Below are 19,454 nucleotides of genomic sequence, written 5' to 3' on the forward strand. Positions count from 1 at the left end.
AGATAAGAAAATACAAGCCTAGGAAACAAAGGCAAGCATCACATGTGACTGCTGGTTATCATAAAGTCTTCTACAGAGCACCGCCCTCCATCCTTCCCCAATGACAGTTCTTTTCTCAACAATAACATTTAGGCCGAAATCTTTTATTTTTGCATGAAATCAGTTCCTGAATTTGGTGGGTTTTAAAAACTTGGCCATTTATATTATATTGCGGACACATAACATCCAAACAACCTTAACATTTGGTTGTTGTGGGTTTTTCAGGCTCTGTGGCCGTGTTCTGAAGGTTGTTCTTCCTGACGTTTCGCCAGTCTCTGTGGCCGGCATCTTCAGAGGACTGGAGTAGGAAGTCTGTCCATGCTCTGTTGGTGTTTGTTGGAGGGCCATTTCCCTGCCCTGAATGGGGTTACACTCCCCTTAAGGGACAGAGTCCGCAGCTTGGGGGTGCTCCTGGACCCGTCTAACACTGGAAGCTCGGGTGGACTCGGTGGCCAGAGGCGCCTTCCTTCAGCTGCAGAAATTATACCAGCTACGGCCCTACCTGGACGAGTAGAGTCTCATGACAGTTACACACTCACTGGTAACATCTCGCATAGATTACTGCAATGCGCTCTACGTGGGGCTGCCTTTGAAGATGGTCCAGCGACTGCAACTGGTCCAGAATCGAGCTGCACAGCTGGTGAGTGGTGGGGCCGCTAGGGAACATATCAAGCCAATTATGTTTAAGTTACATTGGCTACCAGTTGCTGCCTTGGCCCAATTCAAAGTGCTTGTTTTGACATATAAAGCCCTAAACGGCTTGGGCCCTGGATACCTGAAGGACCACCACCTTCCATATGAACCTACCGGCAGTTAAGATCTAGCCAGGGGGCCCTTTTGAAAGAGCAGTTCCTTAAGGAGATAAGAGGGATGGCTTGTAGAGAAAGCGCCTTTTCGGCAGCTGCCCCCAGACTATGGAATGCCCTCCTGACTGAGATTCGTCTGGCGCAGACGCAGATGACATTTCAGCGCCAGGTCAAAACCTTCCTGTTCCAGAAGGCTTTTAATTGAAATAGTATCAGCTGTGGGTCCAATGGCAATTTTTAGAGTATATATTTTAATTGATTTGTCTTTTTATTGTATTTTAAATGTTGTAAGCCGCCCAGAGACCTTTGAGTAGTGTGGGTGGCATATAAGTTAAATAAATAAATAAAAGGTTTCAAATATGGCAAAAACAGCAATGTGTAAATGGGCTGATCTGCACTACTGTACCAGCCCCATGAAACCCACTAAGAAATTGTGTCAGGAAGTGACAGAACAGGCCAGGCATAAGACACATAGATGCCTGCCTGCCTACGGATAAAAACTGACTCCTTTGATGCCAGTGCTAGATGAAGAATCTCCATGTGTTTTGAGGATCCAGAGGAATATCTCTATGGATTTAACTAACTCCTAATGACAACAACACAATAATCTAGAAAAATAACAGAGTTCTGGGCCACTCTTAAGACTAACTGATTCATCAAAGAATAAACTTTCATGTGCCCACTCCTTCAGCTGGGGCCAGCTGAATGCACCTGAAAAGAGTGTTGTATGCCCATGGTTTTAGTTATTTATTTTAGTTAAAATATTTAGCCCTTAAAAAGGATCCAGGGCAGTTACATCATTAAAAACACAATATTAAAATCTGAAAACAGTAAATTATTCAAACAATAAATTAATATTATATTTAAAATATTAGGGAAAACATTAGAAAAAGACATATTTGGAAGCAACAACAATATATAAACCATCCCGTTTATTGTCTCCTACACAATCAGTCACTGAGGGAAGCCTGCCTGAAGAGAAAAGTATTTGCCTGCTTGCAGAAGGACAGCAAAGATGGGGCCAGGCTAGCTTCCCATGGGAGGGAGTTCCAGAGTCTGGGAGCAGCAAGAGAGAAGTTCCTCTCCTATGTCCCCACCAAATGTGCCGGGGGGGGGGGGGAGGAGAGAAAGGCCTCTCCTGATGATCTTAATTCTCAGGGGCTCATAGAGGGAGCTGCAGTCCTTGAGACAGCTTGGACCCAAGCCATTTAGGATTTGCAGGTTAAAACCAGCACTTTGAATCGAGTCTAGAAATGAATCGGCAGCTACGTGGGGCTGCTGTAACTACAGTCTGTGCTATTACAAATCTCTTGACATAAAGTTGTGGCACACCTTTTTTATTTTGCTGTGCCAGATTAATTCTACCAGAAGCTAAAGCCATTCTTGGTGCCACAGCCCAACATTTCAACTATCCATTTAAGTATTTAAAAGGCCAATCTCATCATCCTGGCATTCAAATGCCTCCAGGTTCTACCCACACTACAAAGTTTATTATTAATCCAATGACTACCCCCTTCAGCCATTATTAAATATGGTTTGGTAACCAGCTACCACGTCAGCAGCATTCAGCACCTAATTTAGAATGTGCAACTGTCTTAAAGCAGAGCTGACCACAGATTTTTTTTCTCCACAAATGCTAAGTTACTGAGATTCAGTTATCCCTGAGCTGTTTTCTATATGCGTATTATGAAAAGGAAAGACCTTCCATTCACAACCCAGAATGATTTTCTGCATGTAAGGAAAAGATGGGGGTAGATAAAATATATTTAGAGTTATACAGTATTACAGGACTCACTCACTGCAGTTCTATTGCCTAGCACAGTAACCTGCAATTAGAGTAGGCCCACTTAATCAATGAGACTTATGGAGGAGATGATTTACCAGATCTCCACTGATCCAATGGGACTATTCTGGTTGTGATTTTCTACACTAAGTAAAAGGATGCCAACCTTTGTAAGCTGCAAGGCGCTGAGACAGAGGCCACCTACCCACTCAGTGACCTCTTGAAGCAGGATGAACTCAGAACAACAAAGAAATGCAACAAACCTATTTCTTTATGTACCATGTTTACTAGTTCCCATAAAAGCAAACTGAGCTACTGTATCCAGCATTTGTTCAGACTGGCAACCTTAATCCAGGACAGACCAACTCTTTTAACATGGACAATATGGTTTACTTGACCACAGTAAGATCCAGGTTCAAATTCCAAGTCTGGAATCTCATTGAACAACTATGGAACTACAGTTCCTCAACCTACCATACTTTACAGAGCACTGTAAGTCTCAAAGAAACCTATGTAATATCTTCTAGTAACCACATATCTATTGTAGGAATCACGATTCTGCTCTGAATCAAGGACATCATTCAAATTCTAAAAGCAAAGGCAGATGACCACACAGGTTTGTTTATTCAAATTCTAAGCAACAGAACAGATCTGCAGATATGCAAGTATTTACATCAAGTTAAAGAGGGAGCTAGCATGAAGTTGCATCTCCTCACCTGGAAAAGACTGCTTCAGGCTAAGGGCTAGCATTTACAGACTGGGTGCATGGAACTAGTGCTCAATAAACCCTGAGGTGACACCAGATAAATATGGAAATGTGTATACACAGGCATATGGTTTTAGTTAATTATTTCAGTTTTTTAAAAAGGAATCCAGTCATACATTTTCTGGCAGTATTACTGACATCCAAGCAAATTTCAGGAAATTCACCACACATCAAGTTCTGAGGAAAGAACACTGAGATTATTATTCTCTAACACAGTTAAACAAAGTCAAAAGTAAGGAAAGCAAATTCAAACTGGCCTCATATAAATTAGGAACACAACCCTAAGACCTTGGGTTATGGTGGTAAGTTAAGGTAGCACTAAAGCAACCAAGACTAGGACTAACTTTGCCTCATCTTCATACCACGTACAGGTTGTTCAGCAAAAAACCATGAGGGCTCCCAGTTTTGTTGCCTGTATGAAGCAGCAAAATATAAATAAACTGAGGGAGGCATTGAAGTATAAGTAGTACCTCATTTGGAGATCAATACTATACACAGCCCAGCTAACCCAAATGAGGAAAATACAGAGCCTAAGGATATTATGAACCACACAGGAATGAGATGGCTATTTCCAAGTTCTTGTTGACTAGAGCTTCTGCCGCAGCGCCTACATTATACCTTCTTGTCCCATGGAGACAGCAATTGATAACAGTCTAACGTTTGAAACACACTACTCTGAATAGTTGTCTCATGAGGAAAAGCTCTGCAGTTTTACAGCCACAGCCAGGCAAACTCTGCCATAACAACAGTGAGCTCATGAACTAGGGAGCAAACAAGGATGTGTCAGTCCCACACTATGTTCTTGGCTTCTTAAACATTCATACTGATATGATCTCAGTGTAGGACTGAGCAGCCTGGAGCTGTGTTATTACAACGAAGCAGTTCAAGCACGGCAAGCCTGCCTCTTGCTGCCAGGTGTCTGAAGGGCCATTCCTAAGTAGGCAGCCTGCATAGCCCTCTCAGTGATTTCCCAGGATTAAAGTTTCTTCTGAACTCCTCATAGGTTTTCCCAGAGAAGAAAAAGGGTGGAGCAGCAGCTTGGAACTGATATTGTCTCCTGGTCTGTTTGAAACTATCGCTACAGCCTCCAGAAAATTTCTACCTGACAGAGCATCAGTGGCAGTCAATTACTTATGAATGGCATAATCTTCTACAAATGAAATAAGAAAAAGAAGCTGAAAAGAACATATTTACTTCATGCTATATCTAGGGTAACTACTGTATGGATTCTGTGTAAAATAACCCGAGAACTCAAGCTACAACTTACATTCAAATCAAATCCTGCAATAATCAGTCCAGCAAAATACCGTCTCCTCTCCTTCCCCCACGTTTACTTCTTTGAATATACGGAAAGAAATATGATACAGATCCACAGAATTTAACAACTCAAGTCACTTTACAGACTACATTTCTTTAAAATTTAGTACAATTTTATAGAACAGAAATTATAAACTAAGAGCTGTGTCATTCAGTCACTTCTAAATGAGGAATCACATGTACAGAGACCTCAGTTTACCTATAGGGGCAACAGATTTTTATAATCTTGTTGGTCTGTGACCGTAATAAAGAATGCTGATGACGATTTGAATTCCCACTGCAGGTGGCTAGCATTCAGAAGTCATCCCACCACTAACTTTGCTACTCTCAAGCCATACTGTTACTGTATATAGAGTGGTCCCATTTCCTCACCCTGTAAACAGACACATACCCCACAGAAATGGAGTAGGAGCAGAAGAGGAAAATAAAGACACTCAGGAAACTACCCAGCCAAGAAACAAGGAAGAACAAGTATCTGACAGCACTTGGTTTTCTCCCCCTTCTCTAACTCCTCAAGAAAAAAAGAAAGGTGTGTCAGAAAAGTGTGTAGGGAGCAAAGACAAGATCCCTTTTCTAAAAGCACAGGAAGTGGGCTTATAGCCCTGGCTAGCCATGGCATTTTCAGCATTTTATCAGAAGTAACTGCCACTACTGGCTCATGGAGGTTTCTGAGTGTAACTGCATCTGCCTCATGTTCTACGTCTCTTTGTCTTCTTTGCAGGTATAACAGTTATACACCTTCTCCCCTGTAAAATGGCCAATTAATGCACAGGCTGAATATCCAAAGCACAAACCCTAACCAGTCTGTCCAAAAATTTAATAATCGAACAGAGCTCTCCGCCAATAGCACCAGAAGGTTTCAGTAAGAAATCCTGCACCATTGAGAAAAAGGTCACATTTAGTTTGACAAAAACAAGATTGACGTTTACACAAATGTGCCAAAGCAAGTTTTACAGTAGGCACAGGAATTAAGTTGAGCTATTTTTACAAAGCAAGAACAAAAACAATTTATCAAACTGCCACTTGACTGCATTCTTTTCTATTCTAGACTTTAATTTATGTAAGTTAAGACACTGGAATAATCAGTTTTAATCAATAAACTCTGGCTCAAACATTATTTTTGCAAAATTCATACTTCTGTAAGTACCCCTACAGTAGCAAACAAAACATTTTGGGATAATTCTCAAGGGAAATGCAAACTTTTCCATTCACAGCAGTTACAACATACAGGCAAAAGTGAACTCAGCTACAATTAAAGTTGTCAGACGATGTTTAACTACATCTTAATCTAATCCATTTCATTTTATACAATCCTGCATCTGGATCCCATTTCCTGAATTCCTGTAGGTATTCTAAGTCAAATTTAAGAACCCTTTCAAGTAAAGAAAGTTCAACCAAGTCTACCTTAATTTAAAACCCATTTCAAAGGTTTCAAAAAGAGGAAGAAAAGGAGCAGACTAAGAAAATATTCTACCTTATCTCCTAATCTTTCTTGATGTCAAAGGTCACAAGCCCCTTCCTTCACATAATAGACAGTATACTCATTGCATTTGCCACTTTCCAGTTTCATTAACAAAGGTTAAGTGACCAGCCATTCCTTCTGTGGGACAGCAGAAGCCCCATCCCATAAAGCTCCCCAAGGGACATTTGACTGTCAACTCTCCCCTACTCAGGACTTCCCACAGAAATACAAAACCCAAATCAGCAACTTGTCCTTAGCACGAGCATACGGGAACAACACAAATACACTCTCTTCACCTTTAATTCCAATTCAGCTATGCCAAACATCTTTCTAAGCATTACTTCCGGCTCCTTCCAAGCTGACCTGATCTTAGCTCTAACATGGGCACTGGCTGAACAGCTACTCAGCAAGGGTGATAAGAAAAGGAAGGTGGAGGGAGAGAAAAACTTTCAAACCAAATTAATTTACATATCAGGCATTCAAAGAGACTGGATTTAATCTTCCTGCCCAGATCAACCAATACATATTGCAAAAACATTGATTTACAAGGCAAGTTCTTACAAATTTTGCATTCTTCCCTCTTGCCTATATTTATTTATTTTTATAAAAAACCACACCCCTAAGAAGTGTCATCAAATAGTACACCTTCAACTTTTTCAGGAACAAATACCCAAACAAAACAAGTAATGTTTAATGTGGTCATCCTCTTTCTTCCTCACACTCCTTAATTAGACTGCTGACCAAATCTTCCTACTTTAGAGCAGGAAATAATGTAGACATTGTGATGAAAATTGCTTCTCCAGCGGTAAGGTCCAGAAGCCCTGTCAGATTAGCATTCGGTCCCCAAACTATAAGAAATTAACAAAAGCGCCTGACATTCCACCAGTCAAACCCTGCTCACAGTAACAGCAAATTAACAACTACAACGCATTCAGATTCTGTGCTACTCAGAATCCCATTAAGTGGTTACAGATTCCCCAACAACTCTCTGCACCCTCTTTAAGCAGACAAGCCATACCACCAAGCAAATGCAAAGCAACCATCAGGGAGAAAGACTAGGACTTTGTGAAAGACATCATACAGGCACTTTCCCAAACCTCCCCAACATGAGGGTGATTGCCTGAAATGTGAGGGCCACAATCCATTACAACAAAATGCTAAACCCACAACAGCCTAAAGCAAGGCTTCCCACCCATACTGCAATCAGGTCCTACAGAAGCAGCTCCTCCAGCGTGCTCTTGTCTTATCATAACTCATAGAATATATACCCATAGCAATGGGAAAAGATGCAAACAGCCAAGAAAAAAATCTGGACAGTACAGATGTTAAATTTCAAAGAGTGAAAGACAAAGAACAGACCGTAGTGTGCCTGGTATGCAGTGGCACAGAACTTTTTTCACCAAGCTGTGAAAAAGAACATCAATGGAATACAAGTCGCCGAGGAAGCGAAACAAAGCAGCCTGCATGAAACTAAAGGAATTCACATTACACCATTAACTTCAGGGAACACAAATGTTCCTAGATTTAAGGCAAATGCTAAGATGGAGGGTAGCTCATGATAACAGGCATTCCCTCCTCCCGCAACCCCTCTAAAGACTAAGTGGAACTAATGGAACTAATAGACGGCTATAATGACACAAAGCCTTATGGTGATTATTTTGCATAACAATCACTTTTGCCCCAGATAATAGGTGGCACAGATATATATAAAAAAATCCAGGGGTTCCAAAAGGCCTCTCAACTACAGTGGGATCAAGATATCCTTTTTTCCCCCACCCCAGAAGATTTATGTTGGGACAAGAAAGGGATCCCTTCAAGAAAGGCTGACAGGGGGCCCTCTTTTCATTCTGTAGGGATCCTGTAAATTGTCAAGGTAAGTGTTCTCCCTTTCCCTCCCAGCCCCATTCAAATCATCATCAATACATTATCAACAGAGCAAGGAAGTGTACCCAACAAAGAAAAAAAGAGGCCAAGATCTTAAGCACTACAACTTGGACATGCATTCAGTGAATTCTCTGTGACTTCAAAATTAAACACTAGTTGGTGGGGGAATTTGCTCACCATTGATTTCAACCCTTTTCCTAGACAGCCTAATGAATTTCATAAGCCAGGAGGGAGACATTCTTCCACACTACAAGATGCCCCTCAGCTGTAAAAGGAAAACAAATAATAGAGCTGGAAGGGACCGCCAAGGATCATCAAGTCCAACCCACATCAAAGCAGGAAAACACTTCCTCTACAATCAATGCAAAAGACGAAAAGTCCTCCCTGACCTTGCATGTTATTCCACACAGTCTCTCTCACCCTTAAAAAAAATAAAATGTTTCTAGGGAATTTGACTGGGAGAAGAAAAGGAGGGGGGGAATGCTTCTCAAAAATACGGAGGAGGGTTCTCCTGGTCAGATTAATATGCCATCACCAAGACTTTAAGAATCGGTTGGGGGACACTGAAGAAAAGGCCACAGATGGGCTAAGGCTTACATAAATACACATTCAGCTACTGTCAGCAGTCACCATTCCCATCAAACAAACAAAAAAAATTATAAGGAGTATGCATAGTTGCTTTAAGGAGGAAGTTAATAATCCAAAGCCTCTCCCTTCAGCACAAGAATTTAGTTGGGGAGGAAGGAACAGGATATCTTGGGAGTCCGTTTAATGAAAGGTTAGAGGAAAGCATAGGAGAAACAAAGTGACAAAGTTCCCTACTTCTGAGCCCCCTCACCCACAAAAATAAAGGCAAAAGCTTGAGAAGACCAAATACATTATTAAACAGCTATTCTTTCCTTTCCTCCCTCATTTTCCCTCTTCCCTAGTCAGCATATAAAGTCCTGCAAAGTTTCCCACGAACTTCAGATTTAGTGTGCGCAAGGGAGAGAAGAAAAGAAATTAAGGGAAGCATAAATACTTTGAAAGGGGTGGGGGAGAAAAAAAGAGAAATACAATATATACATGCTTTTCCTGTAACACCTCTAGCATCCAGGTTCCAAATCCCAGACACGTTTTTCAAAAGGAGGGGGGGGAGATAGAAGAAGGGTTGGAAACAGAGAAAGATCAGAGGAATTCCTCATTTAGGCAGTATTTCAAATTTCTTCCTTCTTCAAAAACTGGAAAGCCTTCAAAATGGAGGGGCTTTACTGGTATTGTTGGGGTTCTGGGAAGAAGCAAAGACAGAGGAAAACTTCTAGAGATGAACAGCCCCCCCTACCCACAAATATCCCCAGACAACCATTTTTCTTTTTAATTTTTCTACATTTCTTGATGTAAGAGACCCAGAGACTGATCTATTTTTCCCTCCTTACTCTCTTTTTATAAAAATGGCTAAAAGGCAGAAGGCTGTGGAGGAGGGAGGTAAAGCGAAAAGGTAAGGGGGGGGGAGAAATCTCAAAAGTCTCCTCTTCACAAGCCTCATTTTCTAACACTTCCTTCTCCCCCTCCTTCCAAAAACTGGTGGGCTAGTCAAAGAATTTAATTTAGCTGTATAGGTTTAGGGGAAGCGAACTGCAAAAATAATCAAACCAAGAAACATCTCTCCACCTCCCCGTTATTATCATCGTATTACATTTCCTAACACTTCCCCCCTTTCATCCTAACATTGAGAGTATTAAAGAAAGGGGGGGTAAAAAAAAGTGTGTACCTGTGTATTGTAAAGGTTGCAAACAAATCAATGGGAGGGGGCACTCTCTCCCAGTTAAGATCATTTCTAACTTACAGATGCTAGCATTTCCCCCACCCCTTATTGCTAAACATATTAGTAGGACTATCTTAAGGAAAAGTACATTTGGGTGGGTGGGGGGGGGTTTCTGTAAAAAAAATAATTACTGTAAAGAGATGGACAGCCTTTACTGGGTTATTACCTGCATGTGGTAATCTCCTCCCCTTTTTTTCTTTCCTTACTGAAACAGGGGAATTGTGAATAAATCAGTGAGGGAATGAAAGAAGAGTTAAGAGAGGGTTGCAAACTGCAACGGGAAGAAAACAGCAAAAAAAAAACCCCACACCCCGTTATGATTACATTCAAGTCCCATTTGCTCCCACTTCCCTGTGTGTGCTTTTTTTTCCCAATTGGAGGAGCCTTCAAGGAACTACCGAGTTGGTAAAGAAAAGTGTGCCTAGTGGGCTTGTGTGAAAATAATCAATAAAAATAAAAAAAGCAAGTTCCCCGTTTCCTACTTATGATCCCTAAAAAAAAGAGGGCAAGCCCATTTCCTCCTTACAATCAATTAAAAAGGGCAAGCCCCCCATTTCCTACTTATCAATAAAAAGGCAAGCCCCCATCTCCTCCTTATAATCCATAAAAAAGGACAAGCCCCCCCCATTTCCTCCTCATAACCCACAGAAAAGAAGGGCAAGTTTCCCCCCTTCTCCTACTTATTAATACCTCCAAGTTGCTCCCACTTCCCTACAATTCAAGAAAAAGTCTGACAGAAAAGGGGGGGGGGGGCGCCGAGGCGGCCAAAATAATTCCGAGAAAGCCAAAGGCGCCCAACCACCAACCTCCAGGTTAATTTTTCCTGTCGTTCGTCTCCCGTTACCCCTCCCGTTACTCTTTCCCCGGTTGATAAAACCTGGGGAGGCAGCGAGTGAGGGGAGGAGGGGGGGTTGGAGAGACGCTGAAGGAGGGGGGGGGTTGATTGTGGCTGTTTTGGGGAGGGGGCTCCAAGGGTGTCGTCCCTTCACCCACTACCCCCCGTGTGTGGGGTGAGGCGGGCGGCCGGGGCCGGCTAGCCATCCCGGGACAAGCCGAACCAGCCGGGCGGCCGCGGCGCCATCTTGTCGGGATCGATGAATTGAACAAAGGGGATCAATTTCCGATCGGCGGCGGCGGCGGCGGCAGATCGATGGGCGGGAGAGCCGCGGCGAGAGGAGCGAGGGGAGGCGGCCAAGGCCGGTCTCTTTCTCCCTCCCTCTCTCTCCCTCCCTTCTTCTCCTCAGCCACCGCCGCCACCGCTCGCCGGGCTTGAGGCAACCTCTGAGGGGGGAAAAGAGCCACCCAAAGAACCGGGGCTCTGAGGGGGGAAAGAGGCGGGGAAAGAAGGACGGGAATCCAGCCGGGCTCCTCCTGAGGGAACACTTCGTCCCTTCCTCTTTCCTTCCCTGAGGGGGATTCCGAGAAATTCATTCATTAATTAGTAAAAAATAAATAAACAAGGGGGGAAGGGGACTTCCCCCCTCCCCCACTTCCCCGCCGCCGCCGACGACGACGACCCGGTCCAATTTTACCTCACGGAAAGGCGGAAGGAAGTGGCGGCGGCGGCGTTGTGAGGAAGGAAAAGAGAGAGAAAAAGTGTGAGGGAGGGAGGCAGAGGGAGCGATGCCTGGGGGGGGGGGAATAAATAAAAAGGGGGAGGAAATTTAAAAGGGGACCCCCCCCAAAAAAATTTTAAATACAATAAAATAAAACACGCCCGCCCGCTCGCGGAAGATCCGCCGCTGCCGCCGCCGCGCCCCCCCCCCCAACAGCTGCCCGCCCGCGAGCCCCGCGCGCCCGCCCGCCCCGGAGCCTGACCTGCAGCTGCTGTAAATCAAAGCGCTTCCAATATTGAAACATCGATCCCACATTGGCCGCCATCTTGAGACATATTGAGACAGAAGTGAGCGGCGGAGCGAGCGAGAGAGAGAGAGAGAGAAGGAAGGGGGCCGGAGAGTGCACGAGGAGGAGGGGGGGAGAAAAAAAAAGAGGGAGGGAGGGAGCGATACACACAGAGAGAGTGAGTGAGTGAGAGAGAGAGAGGGGTGGGGGTGAGAGAGAGAGAGAGAGAGAAGCGCGCAGACACCAACCAACCAGCGCGGGGGGCGCGCGCGCACTCCCTCCCTCCCTCACACACGGACGGACGGAGGAGGAAGAAGGAGGGCGGGCGGGCGGCGCACACACGCAGCAAAATTTTACAAAAAAATAAGAAGTGCCCGGCAAAGAGAGGACAACCGGGCGGTCGGGCGGGCGGGTGGAAAACCCGGCCAGGACTCCGTGGGAAGAGGGCTCTCCTGGAATGGAGGGGCTGGGCCGGGCTGGGAGGGAAGGAGGGAAGCTGGGGCAAGGGGAGGGGTTAGGGGAGGGGGGGGGAAGAGGAAATATTTTAACCAGACCTCCTCTTTATTCCCCCCCACTTTATTTCCCCCACCGGCAGTGCAACCCAGGACAAAAGCACTCCCTTCGGGACGGTTGGCTCCTGTCTTAACGTTGCACTCAATGGGGAGGTTTGGGGATAAGTACGTGTGTACACCGTCTATAAATATAAATATGTACAGTGCACACAGTACTTATATATATGTATAGTGTACACTACATAGGTGTACATATCTCACAGAGTCAGTATACCTTGCACCTACATAAACATACATAGTTACACTAGGTCCGTATATCCCACAGATTCAGTACAGATGTGCCATTCTCCAGTATATACATAAGTGTATACTATATATACTACATATAGGATGTTTCTACATCAATATCTTCACAAACCTATGTATCAGTGAACCTGGGGTGGTGTGCTGGAATGAGAGGTAAACCGGGATCATGATACTGATGAACACATTAATATACATTATATTAAATGTGTAACTAACTAATGCTCTGGAGGGAGAACTCCAAGGAGCTCATAATAAAAATGCAAAAACACTGAACTGTAAAAACAAAAATTAGAAATTGCATATCTTTGTTTTTTTTTTTAAACTCCCTTTTATGGTTTTTATCTGAATTCTGCGTATAGATTACAGATTCTTTGCTTATATATTGTGATGTATTCCTGCCTTGAGCAGGGGGTTGGACTTGATGGCCTTGTAGGCCCCTTTCAAATTCACTTTTCTGTAATTCTATGTATATAAGTAATTATACATATAATTATATACGTATAATTACTGCAATTAATGTGTATAGGTATTGAATTCAATGGGATGGGTGCATTGTATAATATACAAGAATAAGTATATATGCTCCATTTTTTATTTGATACGTATATTTTAGGCCACCTTAAATTCTGGACAGATGTTGCAAACCACATGAAAATAACCGTTTTGGACAGATCATGCATATCACATACTGTATAAATAACATTTTGGAAGAAAACAGGAAGCATCACGGTAAGCATAATTTAAAATAAAATGTGTCCATTTTATTTAGAACTTTCTAGGTACAGCAGATTGAAAGCAGTACTACATATCTGAGCATTAGATGCGTATATTACAATTGCACACGAAAGAACACCTGTCCTTATCACTGATTGGAGATAAGAGCGGGCATTCCCCAGCTCCGCCCCCCTGGTGGGTGGAGCTTGAGGGAGGAGGTAACCCTTCAGTCTCCACTGCCTAAGCTCAAATACTCTGCAGGGCCACCTACTGAGGGGTTTATATTAGCTCCCACCTTAAGGGCAGAGGTCATAAGGACATTTTCTGAGGGATGCACTTCCCATATTAAAAACTTTGGAGGAAACTGCACTTAGAAGGAGCTTGGGGTTCCACCAGAGGCAGCTGGGAAGAGATTCATTTAATAATAATAATAATAATAATAATAATAATAATAATAATAATAATAATAATAATAATAATAATAATAATAATAATAATAATAATAATAATAATTAAAAAACAGAAAATGGGGAAGACCCCCCCTTCCCCCGGTCCTTGTGGCATGCTTACATAAGAGGAGCGCTTGGAAGTAACTCACTTTTCTGATGAGTTCATTTTGTCCAAGTTACCATTTTTGCGCCAGCGAGTTGGAATGGAAAAAGTTAGATTGTTCTCTTTGCAGCAGCCCTGGCTCTAACTGAAACGTCTTAAGTGGAATGAGAACAGGAGGGTTGCTGGCTACTCATTACTGGACATTTATTTATTTATTTATTTATTTAATTTTATTTTATTTGTACCCTGCCCATCTGGTCCTACGACTACTCTAGGTGGCCACTTTAAAACACTGGACAATATCAATTGCCTTATATACATTTTGTTTCCTGCCCTAAGCCAATAACACACACAAAAAGGACCTCCTATCTTGGAATAAGAGTACTCATCATCCTTGTAGGGTAGGATTGATCCAGGCTTGAGAGGGAGAAGAAGACAGCACTGTGTAACTCTTTGTTTCTTGCCACCTCCCTTGCCCGTGCTGTGAATAAAGTGTTATTTCATGAGCAGGTAGATCTTTTAGGGTTTTCCTCCCCATGCATGTCTTTTCTGTCACCCAAAGACAGTCAGCTTCTTTGCTGTCACTCAGTGTGTGTGTGTGTGTGTGTATAGACTCAGTAACTGAGGCCCGCCCTAACACTAGGCAGGCTGTAGCAGCCGCTGCCTTAGGCAGGGGTTGCTAAGTAGTGATATGATGAATGCATAGAGCTGTGTTTGCCATGCAGTTTGCTCCATGTCCCCTAAATGATAAAGGACATGATCCGGTGCCCAGTACTAAATCAATGGGGAAGCACCTTCTGCAGCATCAGTTTGCAGAATAGCTGGGGATGGCGCTTCAGGTTTCAGAATAGCTGGGGATGGTGCTTCAGGTTGCAGAATAGCCGGGGATGGCACTTCAGGTTGCAGAATAGCTGGGGATGGTGCTTCAGGTTGCAGAATAGCTGGGGATGGGGCTTCAGGTTGCAGAATAGCTGGGGATGGGGCTTCAGGTTGCAGAATAGCTGGGGATGGCACTTCAGGTTGCAGAATAGCTGGGGATGGCGCTTCAGGTTGCAGAATAGCCGGGGATGGCACTTCAGGTTGCAGAATAGCTGGGGCCCATGCAATCGTGACCAATACTGAGGAATGTTAATGGGGTACGGTTTGTTTTTTCAGAATTACTGTGCAATAGTACACATCTCCTGTACAGCTTCAGAGACTCTCTCTCTCCCTCTCTTTCTCATTTTTTTAGAAGCTGTTAAAATGAAACTCCAGCTTATCCTTCATCAAGTATTGGTTAATTCTGGAAATTCTCTAATTGTAAGAGGGAACAGACAGGAGGGGTTGTGAGATCCAGCCGTGTAGGATCCCGTGATATGGAGTTGAAACACACTGCGGAGAAATCTAAAAAATGTTGGGAAGTAAGGAGAAGACAGATGCAGGAGAAACACCCTAGAATGTTGAAATTGTTGTGGGATTTGGTGGGATGGTAGGTAACCCGGAGAGCCCCATATATCATCTGTATATGGATAAAGATGGAGTGGCGCTGAGATTTGGGCATGAATTCTGTTTGGTCTGGCACAGCTTCAGACAAGGAACAATTAAAAAGGCAAGACGGTGCAACCTTTTGGCTATGATGCAACCTTCAGGGAGAATTCAGGAGTTTTTTTTTTAATACTAGATGGTGCAATCATCATGTACTGTACATATTGTCTTAGGAGTAAGCCCCACCGAATGTAGTGGTGTTTACTTGCAAGTAGAGGTGTGCTGACTTGGCTATAGCCCCCAGACTATCACAGGCAGGAGAGCTGTAATCCCGAAACACATGCAGAAGAGCAGAAATGAATGAACATGTTCAGTCAAAGCTCTCATTGCACTGTTTTCAATGTATGGAATGATTCTGGGGAAAACTCTTAACAGAGAACTAATCTAAAAAAAGGTTAAAGATACAGCAGTTGTCTACCTTAACAACAAGATGGAAATAACACAACCAAGCAAGGATGTTGTCCCATTTCTGGCCTTGAGCCGGATGGCCAAATTCAAAGACAGACAAGGCTCTTGCATGTTAGAAAAGAGTGCTGCAGGAGACGGAATTTCAGCCCAGCGAACACCACATGGCGCATGCTGTTTGGTGGCTTCTGCATGCATTCGGAGCAACAAAAAACAAACTCCAGAGGTTCTCTCTGTGGTTGGTTTATTGCACCAGCTGCGCAGGTTTACCGTGCCAACCAGCAGAGTGGAAGAATCCCAGGAGCTGTGATCGGAAGAAGTTACTTTCCCAAGGTTTTGCTGATGACAAAATCTCTAAGCCTCCTCTTTGTTTCTCTCTAACAGAAAGGATGGGTGACTGGATTTGTAAATCTAGCCCAGGAGATTTTTCTGCCTGAAGCCAAGACTTCCTGGTGCCCCTTTCCGATACCAGTTATAAACACCAACTTACCTGCTAGCTGAATCTGACTTCAGTGTTGGCAACAGGGCAGCACATCTGTAGGCAGAAGGTTAGTGTCAAGGCACAGATTAAGCTATATGGCAAATGTTCTCTCCTTCAAAATGTACCCCCCCCCCCAAGAACTGCCACCTGAGGCAAACAGTGCCACTTGCTCTTATGGCAGACCCCTCCGACCAGAGTCAAAACTTTAGACTCACAAGCCAGTTCTAGCATCTCATCCACTAATGACCCTTCATGGCCTATTCAAGACCAAGCCAGCCCAAAAGATTACAAACCAAGTTTGCAAAGTCTGTTTTGCCGGCAGCTCCTGTAAGATTACCCCTCAGCTCAGGAAGACCATCACACCTCCAGTTAATCACAATGATCTGGGGCCAAGCTAGCTCCCTATTGTTGGGGGCTCATGACTCAGTCAAGGGGGTACTCCCCTCTGTCCATGTCTACAAGCGGTCCCTAATTTGTACCCAGCTGTCCCTGAGCATGTTCTTGAACAGGGAATACTAGCCCCACACACACACCCCCAAAGTGCCATGAGGTTCTGCTGGACAGTCGAAATCATTTTAAGTAGAAGTCACAGTCGGAGATAAAGCTAGGTGTATGGCATAATTTCATAAAATTCACTGCATGTCATATTGCATCAGTTTCCCCTATAATATTATGATACTCTGCCAGAAACATTTTTTAAAAAAACATATACCGTCAGTGGCTTCCTCGTCACTTTTTTCTTCCATGAACCTAGGGAGCAATTTTCCTTCTGTTCCTGGAGTAAAACAAGGTAGCTTTGATGTACATGTCTTTTCAGATATTTTTTAAAAGCAAATTGCCCAGTTGCACAAATCATCTGTGTGATCCCCCCCCCCTCTGGAAAGATCATATCCAGATCGTCAGACTGAAACGCTGCTTTAGCATCTCTTATACTTCAGTCAGAACTGATGAAGGAGATAAAGTTCAGATCAAGTGAAGTGTAATTTTAACACGGTTTCAGAAGTATAAATTAAATACAGAAACAAAAATCGAGCTAACCATTACATAACACATATTATGTGGCCCTGCTGGTAGTTTTAAGTTCTTAATAAACTGATAATGTATAACAAGTCTAACATTTTCTGTTTCTCCATCTGCACATCTGTCAGTTTACCAGCTGCACACATTTTTCCCAACTGCTCTTGGTGTGTTTTAATAGGATTAAATGTGTGATTATTTGTCGAATGTACTGATTTTTCATGCTTTCAGTCTGTTTCCTTTTTTTTAATAACAACTTGTGGGCCACTTTGGGTCTCTTCCCTGGGAAAAGGACAGGATAAACATGAAATGAGATTGATTTCAAGCTAAGAAAAGAACCATTTGGGTTCTCACCTCTTGAGAAGGCAGGATTCTCTGGAAAAAGGCCATGATGCTGGAAAAGATGGAAGGCAGCAGGAAAAGAAGGAGACCAAATGTGAGAGGGATTGACTCCATCAAGGAAGCCACAGGTTTGAGTTTTCAAGAGCTGAGCAGGGCAGTTGAGTATGGAACCTTTAGCAGATCGCTCATTCATGGGCTCGCCATACGTTGGAGGCAATTTGATGGCACAAATCAAGAAAAAGCAGAGACATCACCTTGCCAACAAAGGTTCACATCGTCAAAGCTATGGTTTTTCCTGTAGTGATGTATGGAAGTGAGAGCTGGACCATCAAGAAAGCTGACCGCTGAAGAATTGATGCTTTTGAATTGTGGTGCTGGAGGAGACTCTTGAGAGTCCCCTGGACTGCAAAGAGAACAAACCTATCCATTCTAAAGGAAATCACCCCTTAGTGCTCACTAGAAGGACAGATCCTGAAGCTGAGGCTCCAATCCTTTGGCCATCTCATGAGAAGAGAGAAGACTCCCTGGAAAAGCCCCTGATGTTGGGAAGTGTGAAGGCAAGAGGAGAAGGGGACAACAGAGGATGAGATGGTTGGACATTGTCATTGAAGCGACCGACATGAATTTGACCAAACTCTGGGAGGCAGTGGAAGACAGGAGGGCCTGGCGTGCTCTGATCCATGGGGTCACGAAGAGTCGGAAACAACTAAACAAGAACAACAATCAAGAAAAAGAACCATTTTTAAAATTCTTCCTCCCTCTCTCTCTCTCTCTCTCTCTCTCTCTCTCTCTCTCTTTCTTTCTTTCTTTCTTTCTTTCTTTCTTTCTTTCTTTCTTTCTTTCTTTCTTTCTCTTTCTTGTACATACACATGCATGGACGCACTTAAGCATATACCCACTGTGTGATTTTCAATTGCTCTGCGTATCATAATTTCTACATCTAGTAAGAAGTTCTATTGACTGGTATATTTTATTTAAAGCCCAAATCTTATTGTGTTGCTCCATATACATAAAGGAACCTCTTTCTGTTCAGCTACCCGGAAGGATTTTGGGTGTGCCATCAATCATACAATGAGAAGAAAATGGGGCGCAGGACGGCCAGCCTGTGAGACAGTTCCGCCTGCTTTCATGATCCCTCTTCCACGGCTGCTCTACACTGCATATCTTTCTCAAGATGTTGTTGTTGTTGTTGTTTTGCATTGAGCTCTGTATTACAATGTGATGCATTGCTTAAATTGTTACTAGGCACCTTAGAAATTTAAAAAAGGTTCCTTCTAAGATGAAGCCTAGGAAATTCCTTTTCTTGGATGTAGACATAACCAGTGGCCACGCTATCAACAAATCAGATAATATAAAACAAATAAAGTAGTTTTAAAAAGTGCACAGCAACCTTCTGGCTTCTGTAGGACACATTCTGGATGATTTTATTTTAAGGACTGTATTTAGAGGCATTGGTGAGCTATTTGTGAAACTCTGAGCGGCAACGCCTGATCTATGAAAGAAGTATCCCAGCTGGTGTTTACTTTAAGTCATGGCTTCAAAGACCATGGATAAATAAGCATTTCAAATGTATCCTGCTATATTTTATTTATGTAACTTTCAAAACAAAATTATCCCTACCCTTTTCTTGGGAAATCAATACCAACCCTTCAAAAAATCCAGGGTGTTTAAAATCCAAGGATTCCATGTCCGAATGTTCAAATCTGTTACTGGTGCATCATCATCATCATCATCTTAGAATTGCAGAACTGGAGCGGACCCTATGGGTCACTGAGTCCACCCCCTGTCCAGGAGACATGGCGGGGAATCGAACTCCCAGCCTCTAGCTCTGCAGCCAGAGACCTCAACCACTGGCCATCCAGCATGTTAGGTCTCGTATATGGCTTCATTCCTGTTAA

The 19,454-nt window shown here is 43.3% G+C and overlaps 1 protein-coding gene and 1 long non-coding RNA gene across 9 annotated transcripts in view; one reads left to right on the top strand and one right to left on the bottom strand.

Annotated features, from left to right (window-relative positions):
- Positions 1-12,105, bottom strand: part of CUX1 (cut like homeobox 1) — a 328,228-nt gene extending 316,123 nt beyond the window's left edge. For 5 of the 8 annotated variants that reach the window (XM_072978282.2, XM_078379385.1, XM_072978279.2 and 2 more), the window contains exon 1: positions 11,680-12,011. In XM_072978282.2, the coding sequence (XP_072834383.2) occupies positions 11,680-11,742 (63 nt within the window). In that variant the 5' untranslated portion in view covers positions 11,743-12,011. Of the gene's footprint in view, positions 1-10,027; positions 10,119-11,679 lie in introns of those variants that run through there. The other 3 variants (XM_072978284.2, XM_072978277.2, XM_072978280.2) reach the window with 3 other exon arrangements.
- Positions 12,106-12,246: 141 nt separating this feature from the next.
- LOC144584079 (uncharacterized) lies at positions 12,247-18,663 on the top strand. The gene is made up of 4 exons (XR_013538115.1): positions 12,247-12,674; positions 13,135-13,250; positions 16,101-16,264; positions 18,590-18,663. It is a non-coding gene; the product is annotated as an uncharacterized LOC144584079 (long non-coding RNA).
- Positions 18,664-19,454: the final 791 nt, after the last annotated feature.

Source organism: Pogona vitticeps, chromosome 7 (genome assembly GCF_051106095.1).
Source record: "Pogona vitticeps strain Pit_001003342236 chromosome 7, PviZW2.1, whole genome shotgun sequence".
Classification (NCBI taxonomy): Eukaryota; Metazoa; Chordata; class Lepidosauria; order Squamata; family Agamidae; genus Pogona; species Pogona vitticeps.